This window comes from Podarcis bocagei (genome assembly GCF_964188305.1).
Source record: "Podarcis bocagei genome assembly, chromosome: 1".
Taxonomy (NCBI): domain Eukaryota; kingdom Metazoa; phylum Chordata; class Lepidosauria; order Squamata; family Lacertidae; genus Podarcis; species Podarcis bocagei.
The window spans coordinates 51,664,357-51,690,323 of record NC_138125.1 but is presented as its reverse complement, the minus strand read 5'-3'; the positions used below and the strand labels follow the sequence as shown (position 1 = coordinate 51,690,323).

Here is a 25,967-nt window from a genome sequence, read left to right as displayed (position 1 = left end):
CATCTCTACAACAGAGTAGCTATAACAGTTTGGTTACACCCAATAGTAGCCACTGAATCCAGCTGCTCTCTGAGTCACCGTGTAGGCAAAACCAGGGCTTTTTTCCTGGGGGGCACAGGGGTATGTATACACCTCAACATTTTGTGAATCTAAGCTTGGCCTCATTGGGGGGCAGTATTTCAATATGAGTAGGAAAATGAGAGTACCCCTAAATGTGTGTTTTTAAGGAAAAAAGCACTGGGCAAAACATTCTACTTCTCTTTGCAGGCCTACTAAGGCTGGGTAGGAAGGGAAGGCATGGAGAGGGCGGGGGGGGGGGAGCTTAGCAGTGTGTGGGATTTGGATTGGATAAAAGAAATGTCATGCAACTCCTTCCATCCTGTCATTTCCCCATAAGGAGGCAATGGGTACTTCCCTTCTGGAGCTAATAGCACCATCAGGGGGGTGATTATTGTTGGGACAACAGCAAGGAAGAAAGGGATTATTAAAACTTCTATGCCCTAAAGCAGGCATGGCCAAACTTGGCCCTCCAGCTGTTTTGGGACTACAACTCACATCATCCCTAGCTAACAGGACCAGTGGTCAGGGATGATGGGAATTGTAGTCCAAAACAGCTGGCGGGCCAAGTTTGGCCATGCCTGCCCTAGAGTCTGGGTCCTAATGTCCTCATTCCTACTGTTTCTAGTAAAAAAAAAAAAAAAGTATGCAACTTCAAGTGCTGCATTTAATTAGGCTCTTGAAGTGACAGCTTGTATTGTGTTGTTGTTAAAGTCAAGGGAAGGCTACAAACTACTACAGGCAACACCTATCTCAACCCTCATTTGGTATCTCTGTTCATCTATGTCAGTATCATGGTTTGATTGTACAGCAACAGTTTCTACTGTGGATCAGATTTTCCATAACATTTCCTGCCAGGGTCTCTTCTCCCTCATACTGAAACCTGGTGTTCAGAAAAGAAAAGAAAGAAAAGCGATAAGGCATTTCTACAGAGGTACATAACAAGGTGCTTCTTGTACCTGATGGTTGTGGTTGATCCCAAAGTGTGTGGCAGGGATCCCAGGATCTAGAACATGCATCTGTTCTATCTCCATATGCCGGTACAGCTGCTGCAACTGAGGTGGCTGGACGCTTTGGAGCTCTGCAAAGTGGTTGTCCCCAAAGGTCTCAAACTCCGGGTGCAGGTGGTGGGGGTGATATTCCCAGCAGTGGTCTGATGGACATAAAAACAATTCACCTGCTAAACACAGAAGCAAATCATTCAGTTCTCTGTTTATGAACAGTACCAAGGAGCTAGCTACAACTCTTTCCAGTATCGTTCGACATAGATCTTGTTTCCAGACAAACACATGGAATTTGAACTGGATCTTGTTATCTGGGGCAGGATTTAGGTTTCTGCAGATCTCAACAGGTTTGAAACACAAACTCAGAGCAATGAGTCATTTGTGCATGTGCGACGTACTGTTGGCAGTGAACAACAGCACTGCAATCATCAGCAGGCAGCTGTGAGCTGCTCACCACTTAAAATTCCCCACAGTGCCCTGATAAAGTGCCACTCTGGAGCATTGTTGGACATTTAAAAGGCAGTGGGCTCACCATCACTCTCCACTGGATCAGTCCTTGTTTGGTAGGCCCAAGGAAGTACAGGGAGCAGCACGACAGGCACTCAGTGCCTGGATCTCAGTTTTGATCCAGCAATTTGGAATGCACTGTCTTGTGTAGATGGATGACACTTATCTCTCTTTTTCATTTCACTCAGGTCGGATGCTAAATCAGTTCTTGTCCATGGTAATGGATTGGGTGATGGCAAAACCCAAGTCAATGTATAGGTGCCATAACTGTGTGATCTGTCTGCTTGGTTGGGTAGTATACAACATATTAGAGGGGGTTTCATGTTTAAGGGAGGAGTTTCATAGTATGGCCCCTAGAGACACAAGAAGGCTCCGAACACTTTTTATTGGCTTAGAGTGGTATGCCAATTACCACTCTAGACCAGGGGTTGTCAACCTGGTCCCTACCGCCCACTAGTGGGCCTTTCAGGATTCTAGGTGGGCAGTAGGGGGTTCTATGCCACAAGTTGAATCCTCCTTCCATTGAGCACTGGTGGGCAGTAAGGAAATTTTACCATCAAGAAAGATGCATCAGTGGGTGGTAGGTATAAAAAGGTTGACTACCCCTGATCTAGGCAGAGAGAGCCTGGCTTCAGTGAGCCATGAGCTTGTAACCTTCTGGTTGGAGTTATTCACTTAGACTGCTTTTGAAAATGGTACAGAAACTTGAGTTGGTACACAATGTGGCTGCAAGCGTGCTAACACATCGGGTATTAGAAACATGTTATGCCAGTACTTTATTATATTTGCTGGGTCCTGATTCATTTCCAAACCCAACTGAAAGTTCTGGTTCTTTCCCAGCCCTCCAGTCCCGAGATCCTTCCAACTGGAGATGTTAGGGACTGAATCTGGAACTCCCTGTGCATGCAAAAGTGTTTTGCTGCTAAGCTATGACACTTACACTCCTACACATTCTTTGCAATTCACAAATGTTCAGTGGGGGTGGTTGTCTGTTTTCCCTCGCTTCTAGCTCCAGGGGTGCCAACTTGAATAAAATATTGTGGGGGCCCAGGTAAGCCCTGCCCCACGAAATCGATCACACGATACACACACACACTATTTGAATGGCAATGCCCATCAACTTTGTTGATGGGGCCCAGCTCCCTCAAATATTTTATTGTCGGGGCTGAAGCCCCTACGTCCTCTAGAAGTTGGTTCCTATGTCCAGCTCTAAAGATGGTGTGGGGAAAGGGTGAAGTTTTTGTTTGTTCTCCAGTGAAATATCCGTACGAGTTGGGTGGCTTTTAAATGCCAGAGTCATTCTGAGAAATGTCATGTGAAATGAAAGAGGATGTGAGAGAATTGTTTGCTGTAGAGACATGGAAAGTGTTTGTCTAATATAGTGAAAGGTTAAAGGAAGGACAAGACCCACTTCCCCTATCTCTACCCATGGGGTAGAGTGGTGGTATATTTGCTCCCCACTTCAGCTGTGTACACACTGTATGTTTGAAGCCCATTCTTCCCCTCAAAGAATTCTGGGCAGTGTAATTTACCCCTCAGAGAATTAAAAATCCCATCAACCCTTAACAAACTGCTGCGCCCATAATTGATGTGTTCTGAATGTGCTTTAAAGGTACAGTGTGTCCACAGCAACATAGAAAATCATTCATACGGGAGAACTTTTACATGTTTCTGTCTTTTATTAAATATTAGCCACTAGCTACCCATAAATCACCCATATTTCTTATATTTCACTCTTGATTTCATCAAACTTTAACACAGGATTTTTACAAAACAAACCGAAATCAAAATGTGACTGTTGTCAGGTATGATCGGCAAAATTCTTTGTGGCCTACCCCTCCCTCTTTTGAGGTGACTGCTACACACGGGGTGTTTCTGTAACCCACTTCCTTCCTTCTTTGGAACTTCAAACAAAAGTTGGTCAGATTTTCATATTGACAATAGTAACAAGATTTAACCCAAGAGGAGAGACTGAAGGATACAGAAAGTGGGAAGAGAAAGAACAACAACAAAAGAGAGAAATACAAATTAGCATGGACCTTTCTCTTTTCTCTTTCTTCAAAGAAGTCTAGTTCCTCTGCATATATCAGTTATTTGACAAGAGAACAGCTCAGGTGGCTTGTTTCTCCCATGTGTTAATTAACAGGGCAGCTGTTATGGGCAAAGGAGATTGGAGTTGGGGTGTGTGGGTGTGTGGGTAAGCCCCTCAGAAGCTTTGCTAAGTGGCAGTACATAAATATCGCCTCTTAAGCAGGGCAAAATATTTTACACAAACAGTGTTTGAGGACATTTTACTACCCTAAGCCAAATTAAATGCCTCTCAGAACAGTAAAATGTCTCAAAACAAACCCACATGTGTGGTGGCAGAATACATTAAGTTTGTCTGAGAATTCCCATCAAATGTTTTTCTATACTTTCCATTGGCTGTGGTTGGGGTGGGGTGGGGAGCACTCCAGTGACAAAAATCAGTAGGCTTCTTGGGATTTGTTTTCCATGCACTTAAGAAGGTTCATATATTCATGTGCCTGTGCACATCAGTCTTATGGGCTGACTGGGTACAAAGGGGTGGTGGGAGGCACCAGCTGGGGAACCCCCAGGGAACCCCCAGGGAAAGAAGGCTCAGATCTAGGGGACTGGTTGTGGGACAATGATAAGTGGTCAGAAGGAGAAGATGGGAAGGAGGAGGTGTCAGAAGCTGAAGAGGCAACAGGGTTTAGTGAGCAGGAAGAGTCTGTGGCAGAGAGCAGTCCAGGCTCAGAGGCAGAAGTGGATGAGGGCCAAGAGGCAGCAATGAGGCAGCTGCTGAAGAAGCCAGAGAGTCTCCCCCTCCTGCCTCGACAAGCTCCTCTTCCCCTTGGTGTTCTAGAACACGCAGAGAAATGAAAAGAGATTGGTTGTACACAGTCGCAATTTATGACTGCTTGGGGAAAATGCTGGAGAGGAGGGGACTTAGGCAGCTGTGGGAAGATTGGGACCTTCAGTCCTCACAACTGCCCCATTGGAGCAATACATACTGGGAAGAGTTGCTGTGATCACTAGGCCTGTGCTGTTTTGGCTTCTTTGAATAAAAAGTTAACTTCACTGACACCGGGTGTTTTATTGCTAACCTACGCTTGACTCCTTACAATCAGGATAACAACGTGCAGATAAACCCATTTTAGTCTGACAGCTAAAGATGAACCAATTAAGGCAGTGACGGGGAACTTGCGTCCCTCCAGATGCTGTTGGACTCCAGTGCCCATCAACCCTAGCCAGTACGACCAACAGAGTCAAAGATGATGGGAGTTGTAGTCCAGGAACACCTAAATTAAGAGATTGCTCTTTTTTGTAAACACATGCATTATTCCTTAGCAGGAATGGGGAAACAGCCCATAATTTAGAGCTCCATTCCCTATTCTCTTTTATAAGGGCAGGACCTGTATTATTTCACAAGGCCAAGAAATTGTAGACACCACCACCACCATCTGAGTATTAGATACAACAACAATCTACATATTAGATGGTTGGCTATAGCTATTTTTGCCAGTTTAGAAATGTGTGCTTCGTCTCTGTTTGCTTATAAATGGGTTTGAAATGCCTTTTTTATTTCAAATCAGTTGAAATGATGAGGTGGGATCTGATATGTCTTTTATCTGTTTTAAAACAATGTAAGGCTTTTTGGCTGATTAGAATGTGTTATATGCTGTTGTTTTAAGTTAAATATTTTTAGAAATCAGTTTTAGATGTTTCTATTAATTGCAAGCCACCTTGAGAAAACTCTCTTTTGAAAGGCAATATATTGATTCTTCAGTAAATAAAATTGTGTTGTGTCTTTATAATTTCGTGAAGGCTCTGTAAAGGGAACTAGCAATGGCAAATGTTTGGGCACCACTTTAGGCCTTTTCACTCTCTTATCCTCTATGTGATTGTGTCCTCCATTGGAGTGGAGGAACATAGAAGGGAACAAGATGGTGGGGTCAACTCTAGTTGATTGAGTTCTGTTCTCCCTCTCAATAAAGTTACAGTTTTGTGGAGGGGAATGCCAAATAGGGCTAAATGGTCAAAATAATTTTTTTCTTCCTAAGAAATAGCATTCATTAGCTTCTTGGAAACAGGAAAGCCACTCAGGAGAATAGTCACAAGAAGCTGGCCTACTCACTTCAAATATTGCTTAATGCAGCCATTTTAGTCATAGTGGAGATGGCGGGGGGAACACTTCCCTTCCTTTCTAACAGACATAGGCTGCAGTCACACTAATCCATTTGTAGCACACACACAAAATGTAGTTTTTCTCAATCCGGTATCATTCCCGTTCGTCCTCAACATGCTGCTTTCAATCTAGATTGAGTCTAGATGTGACTTCCGGGTTGGCGCCTCTGGCAATGGCGGATTTCCTCCGATCGGGAGGAACCCGCTCCGTGGAAAACAGGGTCTGAACCGCCACGGCGAGGCGGAGACCCATCAAAAACCACAGGCGGGAGAAGCCTGTGGACGTGGGATTCGACTGGCACCTTTGCGCCCCCTCCACTTGCGGGGAAACCCTGTTTTGGGGATCCGGAGCGACGTGGGGTGAGTGGCGCGGTGCTTTGAATCGACTGCTTCTTTCACGGAGTGAAGCTGCATTGCTGTTGCCGGAGAGCGCTGACTTTTTCCTGTGGACAATTGGATTTCAAACAACTGCCCGTGAGTAGAACGGAAAATTGGACTGTGAAAATTTTTTAATTAGGCACCGAAAGCGGGAAGGTCTAAACAGGAAGTCCGCCTTCCACTTTTTGTAGATAGATTGAAGCAAAGACATGGCAAGCTAGAGTTCAGAAAGTCGTTTGTAAAGGACTAAATTTTCATCATTTAAAATTACTGAACTCCCCTTGGAAGCAGGAGAAGAGGGGGGAACCTTTTTTAGACTGTTTAAACCTGCAGAAGAGAGTAAAGAAAGGTAATTTTCCACCGTCTTGAACCTGGGAGCAGGGTGTCAAGACAGACGTTTTGGAGAAGTTCATTGACTATGGACAAACGTTTTTGACAGATAGTTAAAAGAATAGAAACATATTGATTCCATTGTTCCCTTTCGCTTTTAAAAGGAACAAAATATTGACAAAATATCTGAAAAAGGAAAACTTTGTTGCTAAATCTGCCTTTAAAAAAAAAAGGAGAAAAAAAGACGAATACAAATAGAAATTGCTTCCCCTAGAGGGAGCTTGTGAAACTGTTTTTAAGTTGAACTGGGGAGTTTTGCAGCTGTAAAAGATTAAAGATCGTGGGACCAGACTTCGACCTTGAACAAGAATGTGCTCAGAGGCTTTGGTGCTTGCCTTTTGCAAGACAAGTGCTTTATTGGAACAGTTAGATGAGAAAATGGATTTGATGACAGCTGCGATAGGAAATTTTGGACAGGCAGTGGGTACCTATATAGAACCCACTCAGGAATTAATCCAGGAATGCGCTTTGACAGATGAGATGAGGGAGGAGGCTGTTGCTGGACCTCGGGTGGCAGAGATGGAGGGAGCTGTGGCCCAGCAGGAACATGAGTCGTTGGACTTGATGAATGAACCTGGAAAGAGTCAGACTTGGAGAGATGGAGTTCTGCTTGGCTTGGAGATGGGGGGCTGGATGGACCCCCCTATGCAGAGATGTTTTGACTTTTCAAGTCTGGCTTTAGGCCGGGGGGAGATCGGAGCTGTGGGGGCCCCTAATTTTGGAGGGGCCTTGAAACATGCCTTTAAGTATCACATGGATTTCAGTGTTGACTATGGAAAAGGGGCTGACTTGTCGAGAAGGGACAAATATATTGTCAAGTTGGAGTCTCCCAGAGTGAAAGGAGCAGAAGACAAAGTAAAGTACAGGTATAAACATGAAGAAGACCTGCGGAAGGGACAAGGAAAAGACCTAAGAGCCTCGGATATAAGGTCACCAGGCTGATGGACTAGATGGATGGGACAGAAAGGACTGACAAAACCCGAGACCAGGAGAAGAGAGGATGGATGAAGATTGGAAGAAAGTTTTAAAAATTTATTTAGAAAAGTATCGTAAAATTAACGAGTATTAGAAAAATGTTGGAATGAAATTATTTGGCTTTAGCAGAAATGTTAAAAAGAATTATGTAAGAATATGATATGGTTAAAAGAATTTGGTATAAGTAAGATTTAAGTTTTAGGGTTTTTTATGGTAAGATAAGGTTAAAATAGATTAAGGTAATTTAATGACAGAATATTGCAAAAGATGAAAAGGATTTGCTGAGATAATTAACAACTAGAATACAAAAAAGGGAGGTGTGAGGAGGTCGATGAAATAAGTTAATGAAAGTTAAGGATTTGGGAATATTGGATTTGTTTTTAAATTTGTTGTATATCTTTGTTTTTTGACTTTGTTGTATTGTGTGTTTTGTTTTTTCTTTTTGATTTTGGTTTCTATTGATTTGTATTGTTTAATTGTTACTTTTATCTATTGTTGTCTTTCTTTTTCTCTTTTCCTTGTTTTTTCCTTCTTTTTTCCTTTGTAATTTTAAAATTTTCAATAAATATCATTTTTTTAAAAAATAGATTGAGTCTAGATGTGCCATCTACAAGGATGGTTATGGCTTCTTGATACACCTTTGAAAATTCTCCTCTTGATTAGATTATCCACATCTTTTCCTTCCTGAACATGCCCCAGGTGAATAAAGAAGGAAGTGGTGATTGTGATCTTGGTATATACCCACCAACAATGCCATTGGACAGGTGTGGATACGCCCCCTATTGTGGTTTTCAAATGGATACACTGCTGAGTAATACAGAATCAGTTTTAATAATTTCTCAGTATGTGCTTTTCAAGGGCAAAAATATATACAATAGATCAGGCATGGCCAAACTTGGCCCTCCAGATGCTTTGGGACTACAACTCCCATCATCCCTAACTAACAGGACCAGTGGTCAGGGAGGATTGGAATTGTAGTCCCAAAACATCTGGAGGGCCAAGTTTGGCCATGCCTGCAATAGATCTAGACTGTGTGGACTTGGATTCCATGGATTCTAGAATAAAATTTTGTGTGTATGCAGCTTTAGTCTGACTCCAGAATGTTGTTCTAACAATTTCAGAGGTGCCTTTACAGCAGGCATCCCCAAACTCGGTCCTCCAGATTTTTTCGGACAATTCTCATCCTCCCTGAACACTGGTCCTGTTAGCTAGGGCTGATGGGAGTTGTAGTCCCAAAACATCTGGAGGGCCAAGTTTGGCCATGCTTGCTTTACAGCAAACAATCCCTTGTCACCAATATATTGTGTTGTGGGAGCTGCAATGAAAATAAGCAAACAATCTAGCTTATGGTCTATGACTGGAGCAGGAAACGTTTGACTCCCTAGACATTGCTGATCTATAACTCAGATCATTCCTAGTCATTGAACATGCTAACTGGGGTTGATGAAAGTTGCAGTTTTGCAACATCTGGAGGACTAAAGATTCCCTGCACCTGGTCTATGAGATGATGGTGCAACAGTTAACTACTTCCTGAAAGTTACTTGTGTTCTTTAACGTAATCCAAGTGGTCTGGAATTGCTTTAACTCAGTGGCAGTGCTGGCATTAAGCATATGAAACATTATTACTGAAAAATGTGCTTAATAGACAAGACACATCATTCCTCCTCCAAATGTCCCCAAACCCATCACTCTATTCTTCCCAGAGGCCTTACAGCTCACTTACCGCCATGACTATCTGCATCACTGTTCAGATACTGGTAACTGTCATGGGATTGCCTGTAGATGTCTGACTCATAGGATATCAGATCTTCAGAGGGCTGCAAGAGGGAGGAATTGTTAGACATGAGCATTCAAAGACCAACATTATGTCCTCTGCCAATCGAAAAGGATAGGATTGGGGAAGAGCAAAACACTACAGATATGTATGTCGGCTGGAACAATACATATCAGCATGAATGGTGGAGAAAGTATTGAAGCAGTGATTGGAAAGCATTAAAACATTATCTCTCCGATGTGGTTAGACCTTAGAATAGTTGAGAGCCTTAGCTGGGGCGTATCAGCAATTTTTAGGGATCCAGCACAAGAGTGGTATTAGTAGGGAGAAATACAGTAGGGGGCAGAATATGTATCATCACCACAATCAGAAGGGTATAACGGTACAAACTATAACAACATTAGGGAGATTACAGAATCCAAGCTAAAATTAAAAAGCAGTTTGGTATTACAGATGCAGGGGGTTAATAAGTACCGGTAAATCAGACCATGGAAGTATATTGGGGGATTGTCCTAGCCCAGTTTTGACAGAGCATTTGTCGATCTCCTTATTCTTATGCCAACAGAACACAACAGCAAAAAGCTCATGTTATCTTTCACTTCATGGAAACAGGACATTCTTAGAAACATAGGATTCGAACTGGCTTTCAACTTTTGGGGAAACATTTTTGAGATGGCAGAGAATCAAAAAGAATGGATGAATGAAACCATTTCATTTTCTGCAATTGAAAATTTGATCCTTCAGTCAGTGCACTGCATTTCTCTGAGTATTTTGAAATTTGGTCCTGGTGCTTCTGTAGACAGCTAATTGTCACAGTATGTGTTTTCTGGGACTTTCTGTCCAGTAAGACACAATTCCCAAACAGTGTATGGTTTTGTAATATGATTTATGTTTGTAACTACCACAAAATTTTAGCTCTTCTGCAATTCTCTTTTCAATGCTCCAATTCTCTTTCCATTTTAAATATTGCAATATCTTGTCCATGCAAAATTGGCATGGACTTAGTTCAGAATTCAACAAAGATTTTGAAATAACCCAACAGTATTACTGTTCAGATGCTTGGCAATGGAAAATCTTTCTTTATTGAGCAATTTTATTAGAGCTGCTAAATTAGTCTAAACTAAAAGTTAGAAGCTGAATGCAGAAATGTAGCATTTTTCAATAGTTATAGAAAGGCTTGGAATATTGTGAATATTATGAAACTGATTTCTATATTTACCTGCTACAAGTTTTTTTAAGGACATTTTTTACTGATCTGGAAACACTGTAGCTTTCAAATTATGAAAACAAGAATAGCATAAAATGCCCACATTGGGTATACAGCAAAAATCTTCAATTTATGGCTTTAGCCCTCACCAGAAACAATAATAGATAAATAGATTTGGTATTACGTATGCAATGAGTAACAGTGTATACTGCGTCTGTATAGCAGTTTGGTTACACCCATGTTAAAGCTCTTTAAAGTTGCTGAGGCATTGCTTTTACGAAATTGAGAGTGAAATTAAAACAGAGGCCCTGCAATACACTTTAGAGTTTTATTATCCAGCAGTGACTTTCTCCATGCCCCCACGCCCTCTGTTATGTTTGCTCACTTCTAAATTCCATTCAGCCAAAGATCATTGCCTGTCATGCTCACATTAGATGCCTCCTCTTATGAAGCAGAGACAGAATATCCCCCAAGAGCAATAGCATCTCAAGAGGCACACCGAGGTCCTCACAGTAATGAGAAGTGCTCAGTTGCAGAGAAGGACTCCTTGTGAGTAAAAGGCTCCTCAAGAGTAGGGCTCTCCTCATAAGGAGGGCTTTCTGCAGAAACCTTGGGCTTTAGCTGGGCTCTGGGTTGGGCCCTGTCTTAAAAGCCTCGATACAAGTCTTGGGATTCAGCTACACTGGCAAAGAAAAAGTGCTTTATATGCGTTGTTTATGCATTCCAACACTGTGGCACCAGATGGTAATATGGAGTTCTGTTTTTGCTAACCTGATTTCTCATACAAAGTTTGCAACGTGTTTAACTGAAACGCTTCTTTGATGTGTCCAGATCCAGCATTTGAGTAACCTGGAACATTGTATTCCCATCAACCCTGTGCCTTCCTCTTGGACACTTAGCTTGGCCTGCTGTTTATGGGCCCTTGATTGAACTACTACCTCTGTGTGGCCAGACTGAGATGGCTCTTCACTTTGCTTGCACTGCTTGCTGTATACTCAGTCTCTGGACTGCCTGCACACCTTGCTGTGGATCCTCACCAGTCTGAGTCTAGCCTGAAACAAGACAGTTTCCTGCAGGTCCTGCCTGTTTTAGAGTTCCTATTGATTGATGGTTGGTATTGATTGTGGCTGGGTAGGATTAATGAAGAATAGGGTCTCATTTGCTCTTGAATGACCTCTGTTACTTGAAGCAAAGTCATTTCTGTTCTTATATAGAGGGGAGGTCTTTATAACTGCTTTCCTTGTCAAGTTTTTGTGTGTTTTTTACAGTGTAGTTCTGTTTTATGTGAGGAAAAACAAGAAGAGAATACTGAGAAGAAAGCAGTTTTCAAAGCCTCCCCTCTGGGAATGTGTTCTGGAGTAATTACAGGAAGCTATCTGTAAGAAATCCTCTGCAGGAGAAGCAATTGCAAGGTTAGACCTGCAAACAGGAGATATTAAATTAAAGGCACAGAAGCCCTGAGATGTATCTTTCCCTGCCCACACTGGACAGGCTGGTGCTGCAATTGTATTGTGCGGAAAAATAATTGCCACACTTCAGAGAAAACACAGAAAACGTTGGACGGTGCTGATTGTATAGGGAAGTTTGATGTTTTAATTTCTTGGAAGCTGTCTAGAGTGGCTGGGGCAACCCGGTTAGATGGGCAGCATAAAAATAAATAAATGATGATGATGACAATATCTAGATTTCTCCATAGAAGGCAAGTGAACAAAGGCTGAAAAAAGGATGTGTGTGTCGGAGCAATAGACACTCCAAATAAGTTATTAAAAAGCAAAGATTTAAAAAGGAGATACAGTAACATAAAAGGCTAACAAAATGATAGGATATTGCAAATGCACACAAAGGGGAACCACAAAATACCACAAAATATATCAATGTACTTCCCAGATGCTAACAGGATCCAGTCATCGTGGAACAGCAATTTTGAAGGACTGTTGGATATTTGCAGAGGGGCAAAAAGTTTTAGAAAAGAGAGTGGGGGAACATACTTTTTTTCCTACCCCTGCTCTGAAACCTCTCCTGCCTTGGTATGGGACTGTTTTGGGACTGTTTTGGGTTTGGGACTCAGGTTTGTGACTGTTAGTGTCAGCCCTGAATCTGAGTTTTTGATTTATTTCTATGTAGTGTGGAAGGGGAAGTCCTAGAGGGTGGGAAAAGTGCTCTTTCCTCTTTCTTCCCTCTTGAAACTCCCTGTATCATGTAGGAAGGGGAATTTAATCTCATGATGTGCATCCCCCAACCCAATTGTCAATCAATAAGAAACTATAAGCATTTAGAGGCTCAGGGAGGCAGAGGGGGCCCGCCTTGATCATTTTACAACCCTTAGAAGCTGGGGGGGGTAGCAGTCCAGGAGGGGGCATTCTCTGTCATCGCCTCTAAGGTGTAGAATTTGCTCCCCACAGAAGTGTGTCTGGCATCCTCATTATGTAGTTTTCATCTGAAGAAACACATTTTCACCCTGGCCTTAGACCAGGCATGTCCAAAGTCCATTTTGGGGGCCTAAAAAAAGCTCAGCAACTTTGGTCAGCCCTCACGCATGTGCACTTCATCAAATCTTGGCCCTCTTTGAAAAAAGTTTGGGCACCCCTGCCTTAGACCATCTGACAAAGTTTTTTTAAAACAACAACAACAGCAACCTGATAATCATGGTGAGAAGGACGGAGTATGGAGCGGCAACCCAGCTCCTTCACCTAGCATGACTCACAGGGAAGAAGACACAGGCAGAACAAAAAGGCTGGAATGGATCTGCATCTTCTGCTGTCCCTGGAAGTGGCACAGGCGGCAGCTGCAGATTCTTTCCATCCTTTTTGTTCTGCCTTTTGTCTATGTCTGTCTGATGGCCCTGTCTCCATCTGAGCTTTGCTTGCCACTGTTTGTGGGTGAGGGGCTGCTTTTATAGCATGAAACAGGGGGGAGGAGCCATCCCACCCTCATCCAGATATGCCCTGCCTCTGGTCTCCTGTTTTGGCTTCTTGACCCTGTTTATTGTGGTTGCTCTGTTAGCTTTTTGCCTCTTTACCTCTTTCTTGTCCTTATTTGTTTGCATTGTTGTCTAACCCAGTGTTTCCCAAACTTTTTTGGGCAACGGCACACCTGTTTACTGAAAAAAAATCTCGCGGCACACCACCATTAAAGCCCCGCCCCGTGACGTCAGCGCGCAGCGTCACGCCGGGAGGGACGCACGAAAGTGAAAGTTTTTTCCCTCCCCCCTCAGTCCCTCGCTCGGAATTCAGCTCGTTTGGGGCATCGCTCCGGCTGCTCCCTCTCCCGCCGCGCAGGAGCGATGCCTCTCTCTGGCTCTCCCTCCGCGCAGGCTGAGGGAGGGAGGGAGGTGCGCGTGTGACCCGTCTCTGCTGGGAGACCAAACCCAGCGAGGCAGAGTCGCGCGGAGGCGCCCAGGCAGCGCTGCCGGCTGCGAGGAGGAGCGCCAGGCAGCAGCAGGAGGCGCGGCCTCTCCTCGCCGCCGCCGCCCCGCCTCTCGCCGCCCGACTCGCCCGCCTCCCTCCAGGCATCTCGCGGCACACCAGCCGATGTCTCACGGCACACTCGTGTGCCGCGGAACACCGGTTGGGAAACACTGGTCTAACCCACCCTGACCATCCTTCATTCATGATTTTGTACATTGAACAAGAATTGGCTTTGTCAGTTAGTTACAATGATATGATAGAGGAATTTAAATCCACAACACCTAGCGAATGATGTCTCATGCTCTAGAACATCTATGCCAACACAACCTCACAAGGGGCCGCTCACGACTTTCTGGAAAGCAAGGCCTCCATGAAGCTGTCCCAGAATAAGTTTGGCCTGACTCATTGCCGTGGAAATGCCTTAGATCTGGTATTGACCTCTGTGGACGCGTGTGATCTGACACTAAGTTCCAGCATAACAATGAAGTGCCATGGTCAGATCGCTTCCTGGTGCAACTAGACTTTTCCATGACCTTTCCCCTCTGCAGGGAGGTGGGGCTGATCCACATGGTCCGCCCCCACACAATAAAAGGGACAACTAGAGGTGTTCCAAGTTGCTTGACTGCAGTCCCTTTCACCCCAGCCAGCATGCTCAAGGGCTGGCATTGACATGGCTTTTCTAGACTTTGTCTACAAGATGCTTGTAAGAACCTGTTCAATATAGAAAGATCAGCTGGGCTTCCTAAGTATGCAGCAGTTTTGAAGAAGCCATTCTGTACATGGAGTAAGCAGCTCATGCCTTGAAACTATAAGCTTCCAACTGACCTGTGTCTGGTATTTTTCAGAAGAGCCCTCTGGGGGTATCACAAAAGTGGATCTCATTAGCACTCTCTGTGTAATTTCAGTGTGATATACCAGTCTAATACTTTAAAATGATACCATATGGTCTTAGAACCAAAACAGAAACTTAATTTACAGCCTTCCAGTCCAAAGTAACTATGTAATTCTAGGAGAAAGGAGTTATTTAAAGGCCCTGAGCATTTTTCTGCAGTTTTGAAGTGGAATTTTTATTCACAGCTCCGTGGCTCAATCAGACTGCAGTGACAGGCACTAAAGTGGGCATGTACAAATCATGACCAAACAAGAGGAACAGAGGCCATCAGTCCATGCACAGCACCCAACAAGGAGCTCAAGAAACCACCTGTCCATGCTGTCTGACTAAGACTGTGTAAGCAGGAAGGTTGCTTAACACCTGGTGGACCACAGTACATTGCAGTATTTGGCTTGGTGAGTCACATGTTTTTGCAGGTGTGGGTCAGCAGCACGCACTCCTTTTGTGCAAGAAGAGGCGCCTTCAGCCTAAGAATGTGACAGTAAACTCCTGCAAATAAATGCTAAGAACGTGCTACTCACCACTGAAGTTAGATAGCAGATGCAATGGCAATCAAATAGGTACAACTGGAGAGGTTGGGTGATAAAAAGTCCACCCTGAAAACCCTCCTGCAAGTCCCCACTTAGGTTTTTTCCATTCAACATTTGTGTTTATAATGCCAAGAAAAGAAAAGCCTATGTGCGTTTCAAAGAACTGTAAGTCAGAAAGGGATCTGAAAGTTGCCTGCTGTTTCCTCTCTCTGGTCTTGTGGCCAGTCTTTGTGGACTATGGGCTCATCCAGATGGAGGCTTCTCACGCCTTCACTAGGAGCTCAGGAAATGCGCTGGGGAAAAGTCTGTTTTCTCATTGGGCAACCTTGTAACAAGCTGAGGAAACAAACCCCGAAGGCAGCACAAGGCCTTGCTGACAGGACCATATCTGTGCCAGCTGGTGGACAGGCAGGAACCAGCAGGAGTTCACACACCCTGAACATCTAGACTCCTGGAAAATGATACCTCTGAAACCATTGGTGGGTGGGCAGCCTTTGGGTGCCACTTTTATGCATATTACACTATATTTGAAACTTCCTGTATCTTATGGAGGGTTTGGCTCCAGTTACCAGACTGGAGAAGAGCTGGCAACACTCCACAAGACACAAGAGGGGCACAGTGGAGTGCAACCTGGGCTCTGTGGCATTCTCACAATATATAGGAAGCTGGCCTATACCAGATTGGGCCATTGGTTCTTCTCCTCTTAACTGGAGGCAGCTATCCCAGTCTTCAGGCAACAGTCTTTCCCAGAACTACCTGGAGTTGGCAGGGGTGGAACCCAGGATTTCCTGCATACAAATCGCGATCAGAGACACTCAGCTATGGCTCTTCTCCCCAAAGTGCCACAACATTTCCTATGCTTACACATAGGGATAGAATATAGTCCCGCCACAACTTCCAAGAGGCATGTTTGACTACTGTTAGAAAACAGGATTCTTGACTAAATAGACCTTTGGTCTGATTCAGCAGGGTTCTTGCATACAGAGATGCATGTGAGCTTCCATCCCAATGCAAGTGCAGTTTTGGAAGATCAGTTTTCATCTGAATACCAAGAGGGCAGGAAAAAATTAAACACTCCCTATATGCTGCAGTCTCAAACATTTATCTGCCGGGCTCCTGCCAGTGGCTATTTGCATTTTAAAAAAATATGCATATTAAATACAAATATGTATTTATTGTGTATTTGGTCCTTTCAGATCAACAGCCATCTCCTACCATAAACTAAATCTCAGTTCTTATTCAGATCACAAGAAAGTATATATCTAGAAGGCATCCTATTGTGATAATAGTTTTTTAAAGTCCATGTGATTTTACTTTCTCTAATGCAAAAAAAGAAAGAAAGTAATGCTTGATGTGGTTTTTTGCTCTGAACTGTTGCACCAACTGTGCTTCCTGCATTCTAACCCCCCTGATTCTTTGCTTATATTTCTAGTCTTGGTGGGGTCTGCTTGTATTTCCCCCATAAAGTACATTACTGTGACGAACAGTAAAGTAAATCATATGACCCTATTGTAATTAAGAAGCAGAGTTAAGGTGAAACGCTTAACCATCTTGTAGGTTTCTTTCCTTCATTGTAAGCCTTATTAACAGCACGAGCAGCCATTCTGGCAAGGAAACAAATTGGAATGCAAGTGACTCTGTAAAAAGTTCATACTGGAACCCCATGACAGTGCAAGCTGGGAGGTTATTCAGTGAGAACATCCTAGCTGTTGCTGAAGGAGCCTTTTAGGTTCATACACCAGATTACAGAGCTACAAGAATACAAGACTGTAGACACAGTCGCCATGATGGATGGCTTTAAAAGATTGTTGGGTACATTTATGGAGGAAAAGGCTCTCAATGGCTGCTAATCATGATGAGTACTTTCTGCAGCGGAATGTGAGGGAGACAGTAAACTTCTGGTTGCAAGAATTGAATGCTGGACTAGATAGGCCTTTGGTCTGATCCAGAAGGTCTCTTCCTAGGCTCCTATTTTCTTATGTACAAATGGAGTTATTATTTTGATGTCAATCCTGTTTTCAGGAGCTCTGAGCCCCTCCCCACAGAATTAGCTCTACTGCATGCTTCATAAATCTCCTAGATTCATACCAGTGCATAAATCATTATAGTACAGATTCACTTTATTTTTTGCATTAGTTGTTCTACCACTATTCTAAGTTGGTAGTCCTTAAACTATCAGGCAGGAATCCCATATTATGTTGTGCACAGGCGAAACTAGGCTTTATTTTACCCGGGCCAAATACCCAATTTGGTACACATACCCATGCAGATTTGCTTACACAGGCTGGGAGCCTCAATGGTGATCCTCTGGAGACTTCATCTGGGGCAAAAAACCCCAGCTAGTTCCCTGCTCCCAATAGCTATGACAATGACTTGTGACTGTATGTTTTTAAAAAGCATTTGTCTGCAGGTCAGTTCTTATGCATTGAGAGAAATTGTAATATAGAAGATTTTTTTAGGGCACAATCTGAACGTTAGTCAAGATCATCACTATGGGAGACAGTGAGTGGCAACAATATATGACTTATGCAACATCTGATACAGCTGGGGAGAAAATTGATTCTGTTCACATCTAAAGGTGAACCTACCATTTAAAATAACAATAATATGCAAACCGAAACACAACTACCATTCAAAATTCACACGTCTTTAGATTTTGTAATGAGGTTCTCCAGGAAACAAATCTGAATAATAATAATTATACACTAATAAGTGTATATACCAGGATAAAGTAGGGACGCGGGTGGCGTTGTGGGTTAAACCACAGAGCCTAGGACTTGCCAATCAGAAGGTCAGCGGTTCAAATCCCCGCGATGGGGTGCGCTCCCGTTGTTCGGTCCCTGCTCCTGCCAACTTAGCAGTTCGAAAGCACGTTAAAGTGCAAATAGATAAATAGGTACTGCTCTGGCGGGAAGGTAAACAGCATTTCCGTGCACTGCTCTTGTTTGCCAGAAATGGCTTAGTCATGCTGGCCACATGACCCCGAAGCTGTACGCCGGCTCCCTTGGCCAATAAAGCGAGATGAGCGCCGCAACCCCAGAGTCGGTCACGACTGGACCTAATGGTCAGGGGTCCCTTTACCTTTACCTTACCAGGATAAAGTGTGCACAAAATGCATATATTAGTGAAAGAAGAGTACAAAATGCATTATATTAGGGGAAAGTGCTTGCACAAATTTGTATATTAGTCAAAACTGCATACAAAAATAGGTTTATTGGGAGAAATTCGCACTAAGATTTGCTGATGAATTTTCATGAAGAATTTAAAATTACACATTGTTGCAGAAATGTTGAGAACTGAATCAAAAACTGAAAAATGAGAAACTTGGAGAGCTGAACTTGAGAGATTTGTCCATCTCCAGATTCAGCCAATTCCAATTCCTCCATAAATGCACCACAGTTTAATCTTGCTATTTTAAATTATGATATGAATTTTCTCTGGCAGATGATTCAGAAATACCCAACATGACTCCCCGTGATGCACAGCTGAGGCTGGTTTAACGGACAGACCTAACCTCATTTCCTTGGAAAGAATTACAAAATAACTGTATGGTTTTTAGAAAGGATTAGAAGATCATATTAAATGTTCCTTCTCGGAGCATATCAGCCTCCCTGACGTCTTGACGTTCTTTATTATACACACCTCTCATCATTCATCCTGGATTTCTTTCTTCCCTGCTAAGTCTTACATTTTGTGCCTGTGATATTGACTGCATGAGCAGCACTTCCAAACATCTTATCAGGGAAAGGTAGGATTAAGTGCTGAAGCACGTAGCCAAAAACATTAATTTGATTTCATTTGCATGATATGTACAAAATCATCTTCCCAAGAAGTTGCCAAAGGGCAACGAGCAACCAACCATTAACCTCTGCAATAAAAACAATACATAAAATAAAGGAAAATAAAAAATAAACTGAAGCAAAATTAAAAAATATATAAGTACGGTAACATTTAAATAGCAGCAGAACAAGGGAAGCAACTTCTGCTTGGTGTTTTTTTAAAAGCCCCAGTGAACAAATAAGTTATTAACTAAACAGTGGAAGACAAATGAGAAGGCAGATGAAGAGAAGCCTGGGGAGCTTTGCTGGCAATACTGTTTTTTAACACTGAGCCACTACTCTGGTTTGTGACCCAGCCACAGTCTGGCCAAGGCATTTTGGTGCCTGACAGGGGAAAGCCAAATGTCACATACAGTGGTGTTAAAATATAGTACTACATAAACTTAAATAATTAGGAGGATGTACCAGCGCAGTGGGTGGCGCTGTGATCTAAACCACTGTGCCTAGGGCTTGCCGACCAAAAGGTCGGTGGTTCGAATCCCTGCGATGGGGTGAGCTCCCGTTGCTCGGTCCCTGCTCCTGCCAACCTAGCAGTTTGAAAGCACGTCAAAGTGCAACTAGATAAATAGGTACCACTCCAGTGGGGAGGTGAACGGTGTTTCCGTGCACTGCTCTGGTTTCGCCAGAAGCGGCTTAGTCATGCTGGCCACATGACCCGGAAAATCTGTCTGCGGACAAACGTCCGCTCCCTCGGCCAGTAAAGCAAGATGAGTGCTGCAACCCCAGAGTCGTTCACGACTGGACTTAACTGTCAGGGGTCCTTTACCTTTACCTTTACCAGCCCAAGGTAGGGCTGGGGAAGACTCCTTCCTGAAGTCCTGGAGGTGCTACCAGTCAGTGTAGCCACTAGTGAGCTAGGTGGACCAGTGGACTAACTCAGTACAAGGCGGCTTCCTATGTTCCTATTGACTAGTCACTGCTGTTTAATGGTACCTCAAAATGTGTGGCTTGTGGCCAGTCACCTTACTTACTTAGCCTGTCCCTAATCATTGACAGGTGGGGTGGCAAAGGACCCTCGTAAGGTCTAATGATAAATAGATGGGCTGTCCTGGGGAAATGAAGATATTCATGTCCTAATAAAAGTGGGAGTGTGGGGAATATCCCTGGAAAAGGCAGGAACCCACCCCAGAAGACTCCTGTCAACTAAATTATCTGCACTACTTCAACAAGGGTATGTGTCAGCCATGTCAGCCACCTGGCAGTGGAATACGCAAAACCACTCTTGCCCTCATATATCATGGGGTTGCTTTACACTAGGGCTGTAGTATTAACCTAGCATTTCTATGGCAGAAAGCTTGGAGCTTGTCATTTTATTGGGGCTGCAACAATTTGGAAAGGCAGGGTTTGCACCTATGTGTTACTGGCGACTAGGGTGGCCAGGTGAAAAAGAGGACAGAGGTCCTGCACTTTTAATAGTTGTGTAAAAGATGGGATTTCAGCAGGTATAGCTTGTCATTCAATTGTTAAAGGTGCAAGAGTCAAATCCCTCCCCTCCCCCACAAAGAAGCTTCAGTGCTTTATCCTGTCCTTTTCTGTAGTACTTTATCTACGTCAAAAAAAGATACACTAGGGATTGTGGAAAACAATTTATGGGCCTTCCCTTGCCCTTGCTCTCTTATGCATCCCTTTTTTAAAGACTGAAACGGTTATAAAAAGAAAAAGATTTTTGTTCCCTCAACTAGCACCAAAACAGGAGTTTCATTGCAAAATCAGAAACAAGCTCTATAGCTTGCTTTTTCAGATGCTTTGTTTTATTTGTTGCTTACATTTGTTTCCCAACTTTTAGCCAAAATGGCACTACATGGAAATTGGTTGCCCACGTCCCATTTCCAGTGAAAATCTGTGAACAGGTTTCGACATATATTTAGGGTTCTAAAAATGTATCTGCCCAGGAGGAGTTATGCAAACTGACAAATCTCTCATAACATTTCTACACGTACGTGCACATAGAGCCACTTAAACACCCCTATGACAACAACAACAAAAATACATTTAAAGAAGTGCACAGAAACATCCTTAATCTTTAGAGGGAGCTAAAAAATTGTAATGGCACATCATAAAACCTGTCTTGGCAGCCATACAGCTCTCTCAGTCCAAGTGTATGCATTTTTACTCAGAAGTAAGTTACAGTGACTTCAGTAGAACTTACTTTCCAGCAGGGTTAAACCTACCAAAGATCAAAGTTGGGCAGCTACCATCTGGATATCATGAAAGGATAGCAATTTTTAAGATTTCAGACACATTCATTTTTATTGCCAGGGAAAGGTGCTTGTGGAATTCTCTGCCTCAGATGAAAAATAAATTGGCCACCCATAGCATGGAAAAAGTCGGTCAAGAAGCTTTTTCTCCCTTTCTCACAACACTAGAAGTCATAGACATCCAATGATGCTGAATGTAGGATGATTCATGACAGATAAAAGAAAGCTCTTCTTCACATAGCATGCAATTACTATGGAACTTGCTCTCCCAGAAGGCAGTAGTGGCCACCATTTTGGATGGCTTAAAAAAAGGATTATAAAAATTCATGCAGTACAGTGGTACCTCGGGTTACAAACACGTCGGATTACAGACACCGCTAACCCGGAAGTAGTACCTCAGATTAAGAACTTTACCTCAGGATGAGAACAGAAATCATGCGGCGGCAGCGGGAGGCGCCATTAGCTAAAGTGGTACCTCAGGTTAAGAACAGTTTCAGGTTAAGAATGGACCTCCAGAACGAATTAAGTTCATAACCAGAGGTACCACTGTATAAGGGGATCAATGCCTATGCTTTACCTCCACTGTCAGAGGCATTATGTCTCTGAAGACCAGTTGCTGGGAATTGCAGGTGAGCCGAGTGCTGTTTCCACTGTGAGAACATGATGCTGGACTGGATGGGCCATTGGCCTGATCCAGCAGGTTTGTTTTATGTTCTTAACTTTCTGTATTATTAACTTCTTTGACTTGGGGGAGAGTGTAATTTGCTGTCCTGCCTCTAGTGGTGATATGCTTTGAGCTGGCCCTGCTTTCTGGTAAGTGTCCATAGGGCTGCAACTTTAGTAACACTTAACTGGAAAGAGTTATATCATATACCCCCATGACTGCTTCTGGTTACATCCTGTTAAACAGGATATTGCCTTATCCGACGTGGACACAAACACACACACAAGAATTTGCAACCCCAACCTAGGGTAAATGCATGCAAGGCTACAAGATGTTGGGGATTATGAATTATAGATAACTTCTCATCAGAATATAACTCCAATCATCTTTAAATCAGGAAAATCCCAATATGCAATTGTCATTCCATGGGAAACTGTCACAATTGGCAGTCGTGACTACAGTGGTACCTCGGGTTACATACGCTTCAGGTTACATACGCTTCAGGTTACACACTCCGCTAACCCAGAATAGTGCTTCAGGTTAAGAACTTTGCTTCAGGTTGAGAACAGAAATCGGGCTCCGGCAGTGCGGCGGCAGCAGGAGGCCCCATTAGCTAAATTGGTGCTTCAGGTTAAGAACAGACCTCCGGAACAAATTAACTACTTAACCTGAGGTACCACTGTATCCACAATTTGGCATTTTTCAGCATTCTGTAACTTTTTCTTTTTAGCAAGGAATGGCTTGAGCTTATAAATTTGATAAATAATAATTTTTAAATCAAACACTTCCAAAGGAGGGGTCCAGGATGGGACATTTGCCCATGAGATCTCTACGTTGACTAGAATGTACATTTTATTTTCAAAAGTCATGCTATGTATTTTGTGTACCATTCATAAGCGGCACATGCTGCATTACAAAGCAGTTACTGCAACCTGATAACACTGTATAGAATAGAACCTACTCCCAAATAAGTGTACATACAATTGCAGTCCAAGCATCCTTTGTGAAAATACTCAAAGGCCACTTCCAAACAACCACTATTTTGTGGGTATGATTAAATCAGATGCAGCACAAATATGGTGCATGTAGTGCTTTTTTAAGAACCCAAACCAAAAACAAACATGAACTTTTGTGATGAGAAAAGCGATAGGGAAATGCAGAGTGGGATAATTGCAGTGCACAAGCAAGTCTTAATGAATGCTCCATGAACAGTAAATTTAAATAAAATAAGTTTACAAACAACTACAGTGGTGCGGTATAACTTCAATGCAAAATTTGTCCAAACAAATCAGGGTGAATGCTCGATAAAAAAAGTTGCCTGGAAGAGACTGAAGTAGGCAAGTAAACCAGCAACACAGAGTATTAGGTATATGTTTTGTTGGCTCTCGGTATTCATGGAGTATTCCCATCCTGGCAAATAGTGCAATGAGATATATTAACTTGTAGAATATTCTGCAATAAAAGTAATTTACAGTGCAAACCTACACATAGTTATTCAGAAGTTAAGCCCACATATTTAATGAGGCAAAGTAGTTCATATTGACTTTTTAAGGGGTGGTTTTGCAAATGCATTTACCTATATGCCAAATGATTTAGTATTCTACATAGTCTAACTACTTTACAGTGGTGATGGAGATGTTGATGAAGATACATCCAAAATTATTTAGTATTCTGCTTACTTTCACTGCATCCTAAAGTGCAACTGAAAACAAGCCTGCCCTACTCAACCACACAGCCATATGTCAGGTGATAAGAAAAAATCAAATTTGCTTATCTTGTTTTTCCTAATATGTACTCCTACACAGTTAAGCAAGATTCATTGGCACCTTTGAAATTAAATATGCATTTGTTTAAATTCTACAAACCTCAATATTTTTACAAGGAAGTCCCACTTGATCAAGAAAGACGTATTTCTGAGAAAACATGTTTAGCAATGGGTCGTATTTCAATGGACTTCTGGCCTGCCAGTTTTCCAAGCACGGATGAAATCTACTCCAAATATATAAGACAGCATTTGTGTGCTTAGAAAACTATAAATGCCAACCAAATTAATTATTAATTTGCTACTAATTAATATAAATAAAAATAAAAACGACCAAGAATATTGGAACAAGCATATAGTAAAATATTAATAAATGCTTCAGTCTGCAGGAGGTGAAAGAGAGAGAATGGTTTTTATCCCCTGAACATTCCATCTGATCAACCTAAGCAGGAAAGTCTTGCCCCTTTGTCTCATTTAAGATGGAGGAGTTGGGAAAACCAGATGAGGTCGAGAGATTTTGCTTCTGTTTAATGTAACAGCTAAGAGTTCTAAACAAAGATATGAAATTCCTCTGAAATATCCGGATACTGACAAGAAAATACAGTCCCTAAAAAGAGAGGACAATCCTAAAATGCTTAGAACATAACTCTCTTTCCTTTGTATTTTGTTTTCTCCCTTGTCGCCTAAAACCATATAGTATGAACACCAAAACCTATATTTAGCTATAGATTACAATATACCTACAGTATCACACAAAACCCAACAGTCAACCACAAAGCCAAGTTTCCCCCCCTAGATGCCTGCTGGCTTATTATACCCATAAAATAATACTGTTTGGGGTCATATCAGTGAAAGGCAGAAGAGATAAAAGAAGCAGAGGGGAAATGCTAACTTCCCATCCATTCATTAAATAACAAATCACTAATTTTATACACCCACGAGCCAGCAGAAAACTTTCTAGTATTATAAATAACAAAAGAACGGCATTTTTTCAACAACAAATCATACATATTTTGTTTTGCAGTCTGTTGGCAAAGCAAAAGACACAAAACTGGGATTAATGCCATATACTCACAGGGGAAATGAGGGAAAATCCTTCCATCTTGCAAGTTTGCAACATTCAGTCAACTTCTTTGCGAACTAATTTTCTAATTTCAGTTATCCAGCTTTGTAAAAAGACATCAAACAAATAAAAATAAATAAAAATTAAAACATCGATCCTGTTTTTAAAATTAAAACAGAACTCCTTGAAGGCCCTTTGCAGTGATTGACCTCAGGACAGGAAGGACCCTAATTAGTTTTCATACTTTCCCTCAAAAGGTCTGGAGGTGAGTTCTTCCCTTCGACGTATCTGAAGTTCCTGATTTCACTACATATCTGTAGGATGGAGATAGCCCTTGAGCTGTTGTAGCCCAGTGTGACATCAGAACAAAACCCGGCCTTTCAACCAGTTTGCATAAATTACATTTAAGGAGTTGTGGTGTTGTTAACAGGAAGTCTGTCGCCAGCCTGATCGGGTACTTGCTTCATAACCAACAGCAAACATTATTGCCCAGTCCAGGCAAGAACTAGCAACTTGGTACAGATAGATAACATTTCTAGATGAAACCATGATGAGTTTATGTTGTGATATTTGCACTTCTCTCCAGAATAACCAAGTTAGGCAGGCTGTCATTTGTGACAACTGTCTATAGGACGAATTCAGGAACATGAACCCGTTTTTGTGATTCTGTTCTGCCAGGGTGATAAAAGACAGAAAACGTGATCTAAAATTGTGCAAGAATTTAGAAAGAAACTTGGTGAATGGGTAATTAACATTTATCATACTGTGTATTAAGACCTGGAAAGAGGCCTTGGGTCTGTGAGGCCCTGTTAGGAACCATTTGAATAATATTATTGAATATTTATTTATTAAATTTATATGGCCATCTACCAATAAATATTCCTCGGAGAGCTAACAAACAATGGTGAGGGAAACTTGCATAATCGTAATAGACAGCCATGAAGAGTGAGACCTTATCTATTTACACTGTGAGTATATATTGAATTATGCCACCTCAACTGTCATGGTTTCCCTCCCCACACTATCCCCCAAAAGGGGGTGGGGACAGCTTGGGATACTGAAATCTGTTAAAAATAGTAATTCTCCTCAGTGCTTTTTTTTTAATTAAAAAAAATGTTTAGGGGTACTCTCA

General features: G+C 42.4%; 1 protein-coding gene and 1 long non-coding RNA gene across 5 annotated transcripts in view; one reads left to right on the top strand and one right to left on the bottom strand.

Moving 5' to 3' along the window:
* Positions 1 to 18,916, top strand: part of LOC308571765 — a 28,045-nt gene extending 9,129 nt beyond the window's left edge. Inside the window, exon 3 of the long non-coding RNA XR_014001587.1 lies at positions 18,754 to 18,916. This is a non-coding gene — a long non-coding RNA (uncharacterized lncRNA). The remainder of the gene's footprint in view (positions 1 to 18,753) is intronic.
* Positions 1 to 25,189, bottom strand: part of SPI1 (Spi-1 proto-oncogene) — a 30,306-nt gene extending 5,117 nt beyond the window's left edge. Inside the window, exons 1-4 of one of the 4 annotated variants that reach the window (XM_081166409.1) lie at positions 25,080 to 25,116; positions 24,848 to 24,938; positions 9,223 to 9,316; positions 1,017 to 1,237 (exon numbers count right to left, since the gene is read on the bottom strand). In XM_081166409.1, the coding sequence (XP_081022535.1) occupies positions 1,017 to 1,237; positions 9,223 to 9,316; positions 24,848 to 24,892 (360 nt within the window). In that variant the 5' untranslated portion in view covers positions 24,893 to 24,938; positions 25,080 to 25,116. Of the gene's footprint in view, positions 1 to 1,016; positions 1,238 to 9,222; positions 9,317 to 24,847 lie in introns of all 4 variants that reach the window. The other 3 variants (XM_081166410.1, XM_081166411.1, XM_081166408.1) reach the window with 3 other exon arrangements.
* Between the last annotated feature and the right edge of the window lie 778 nt (positions 25,190 to 25,967).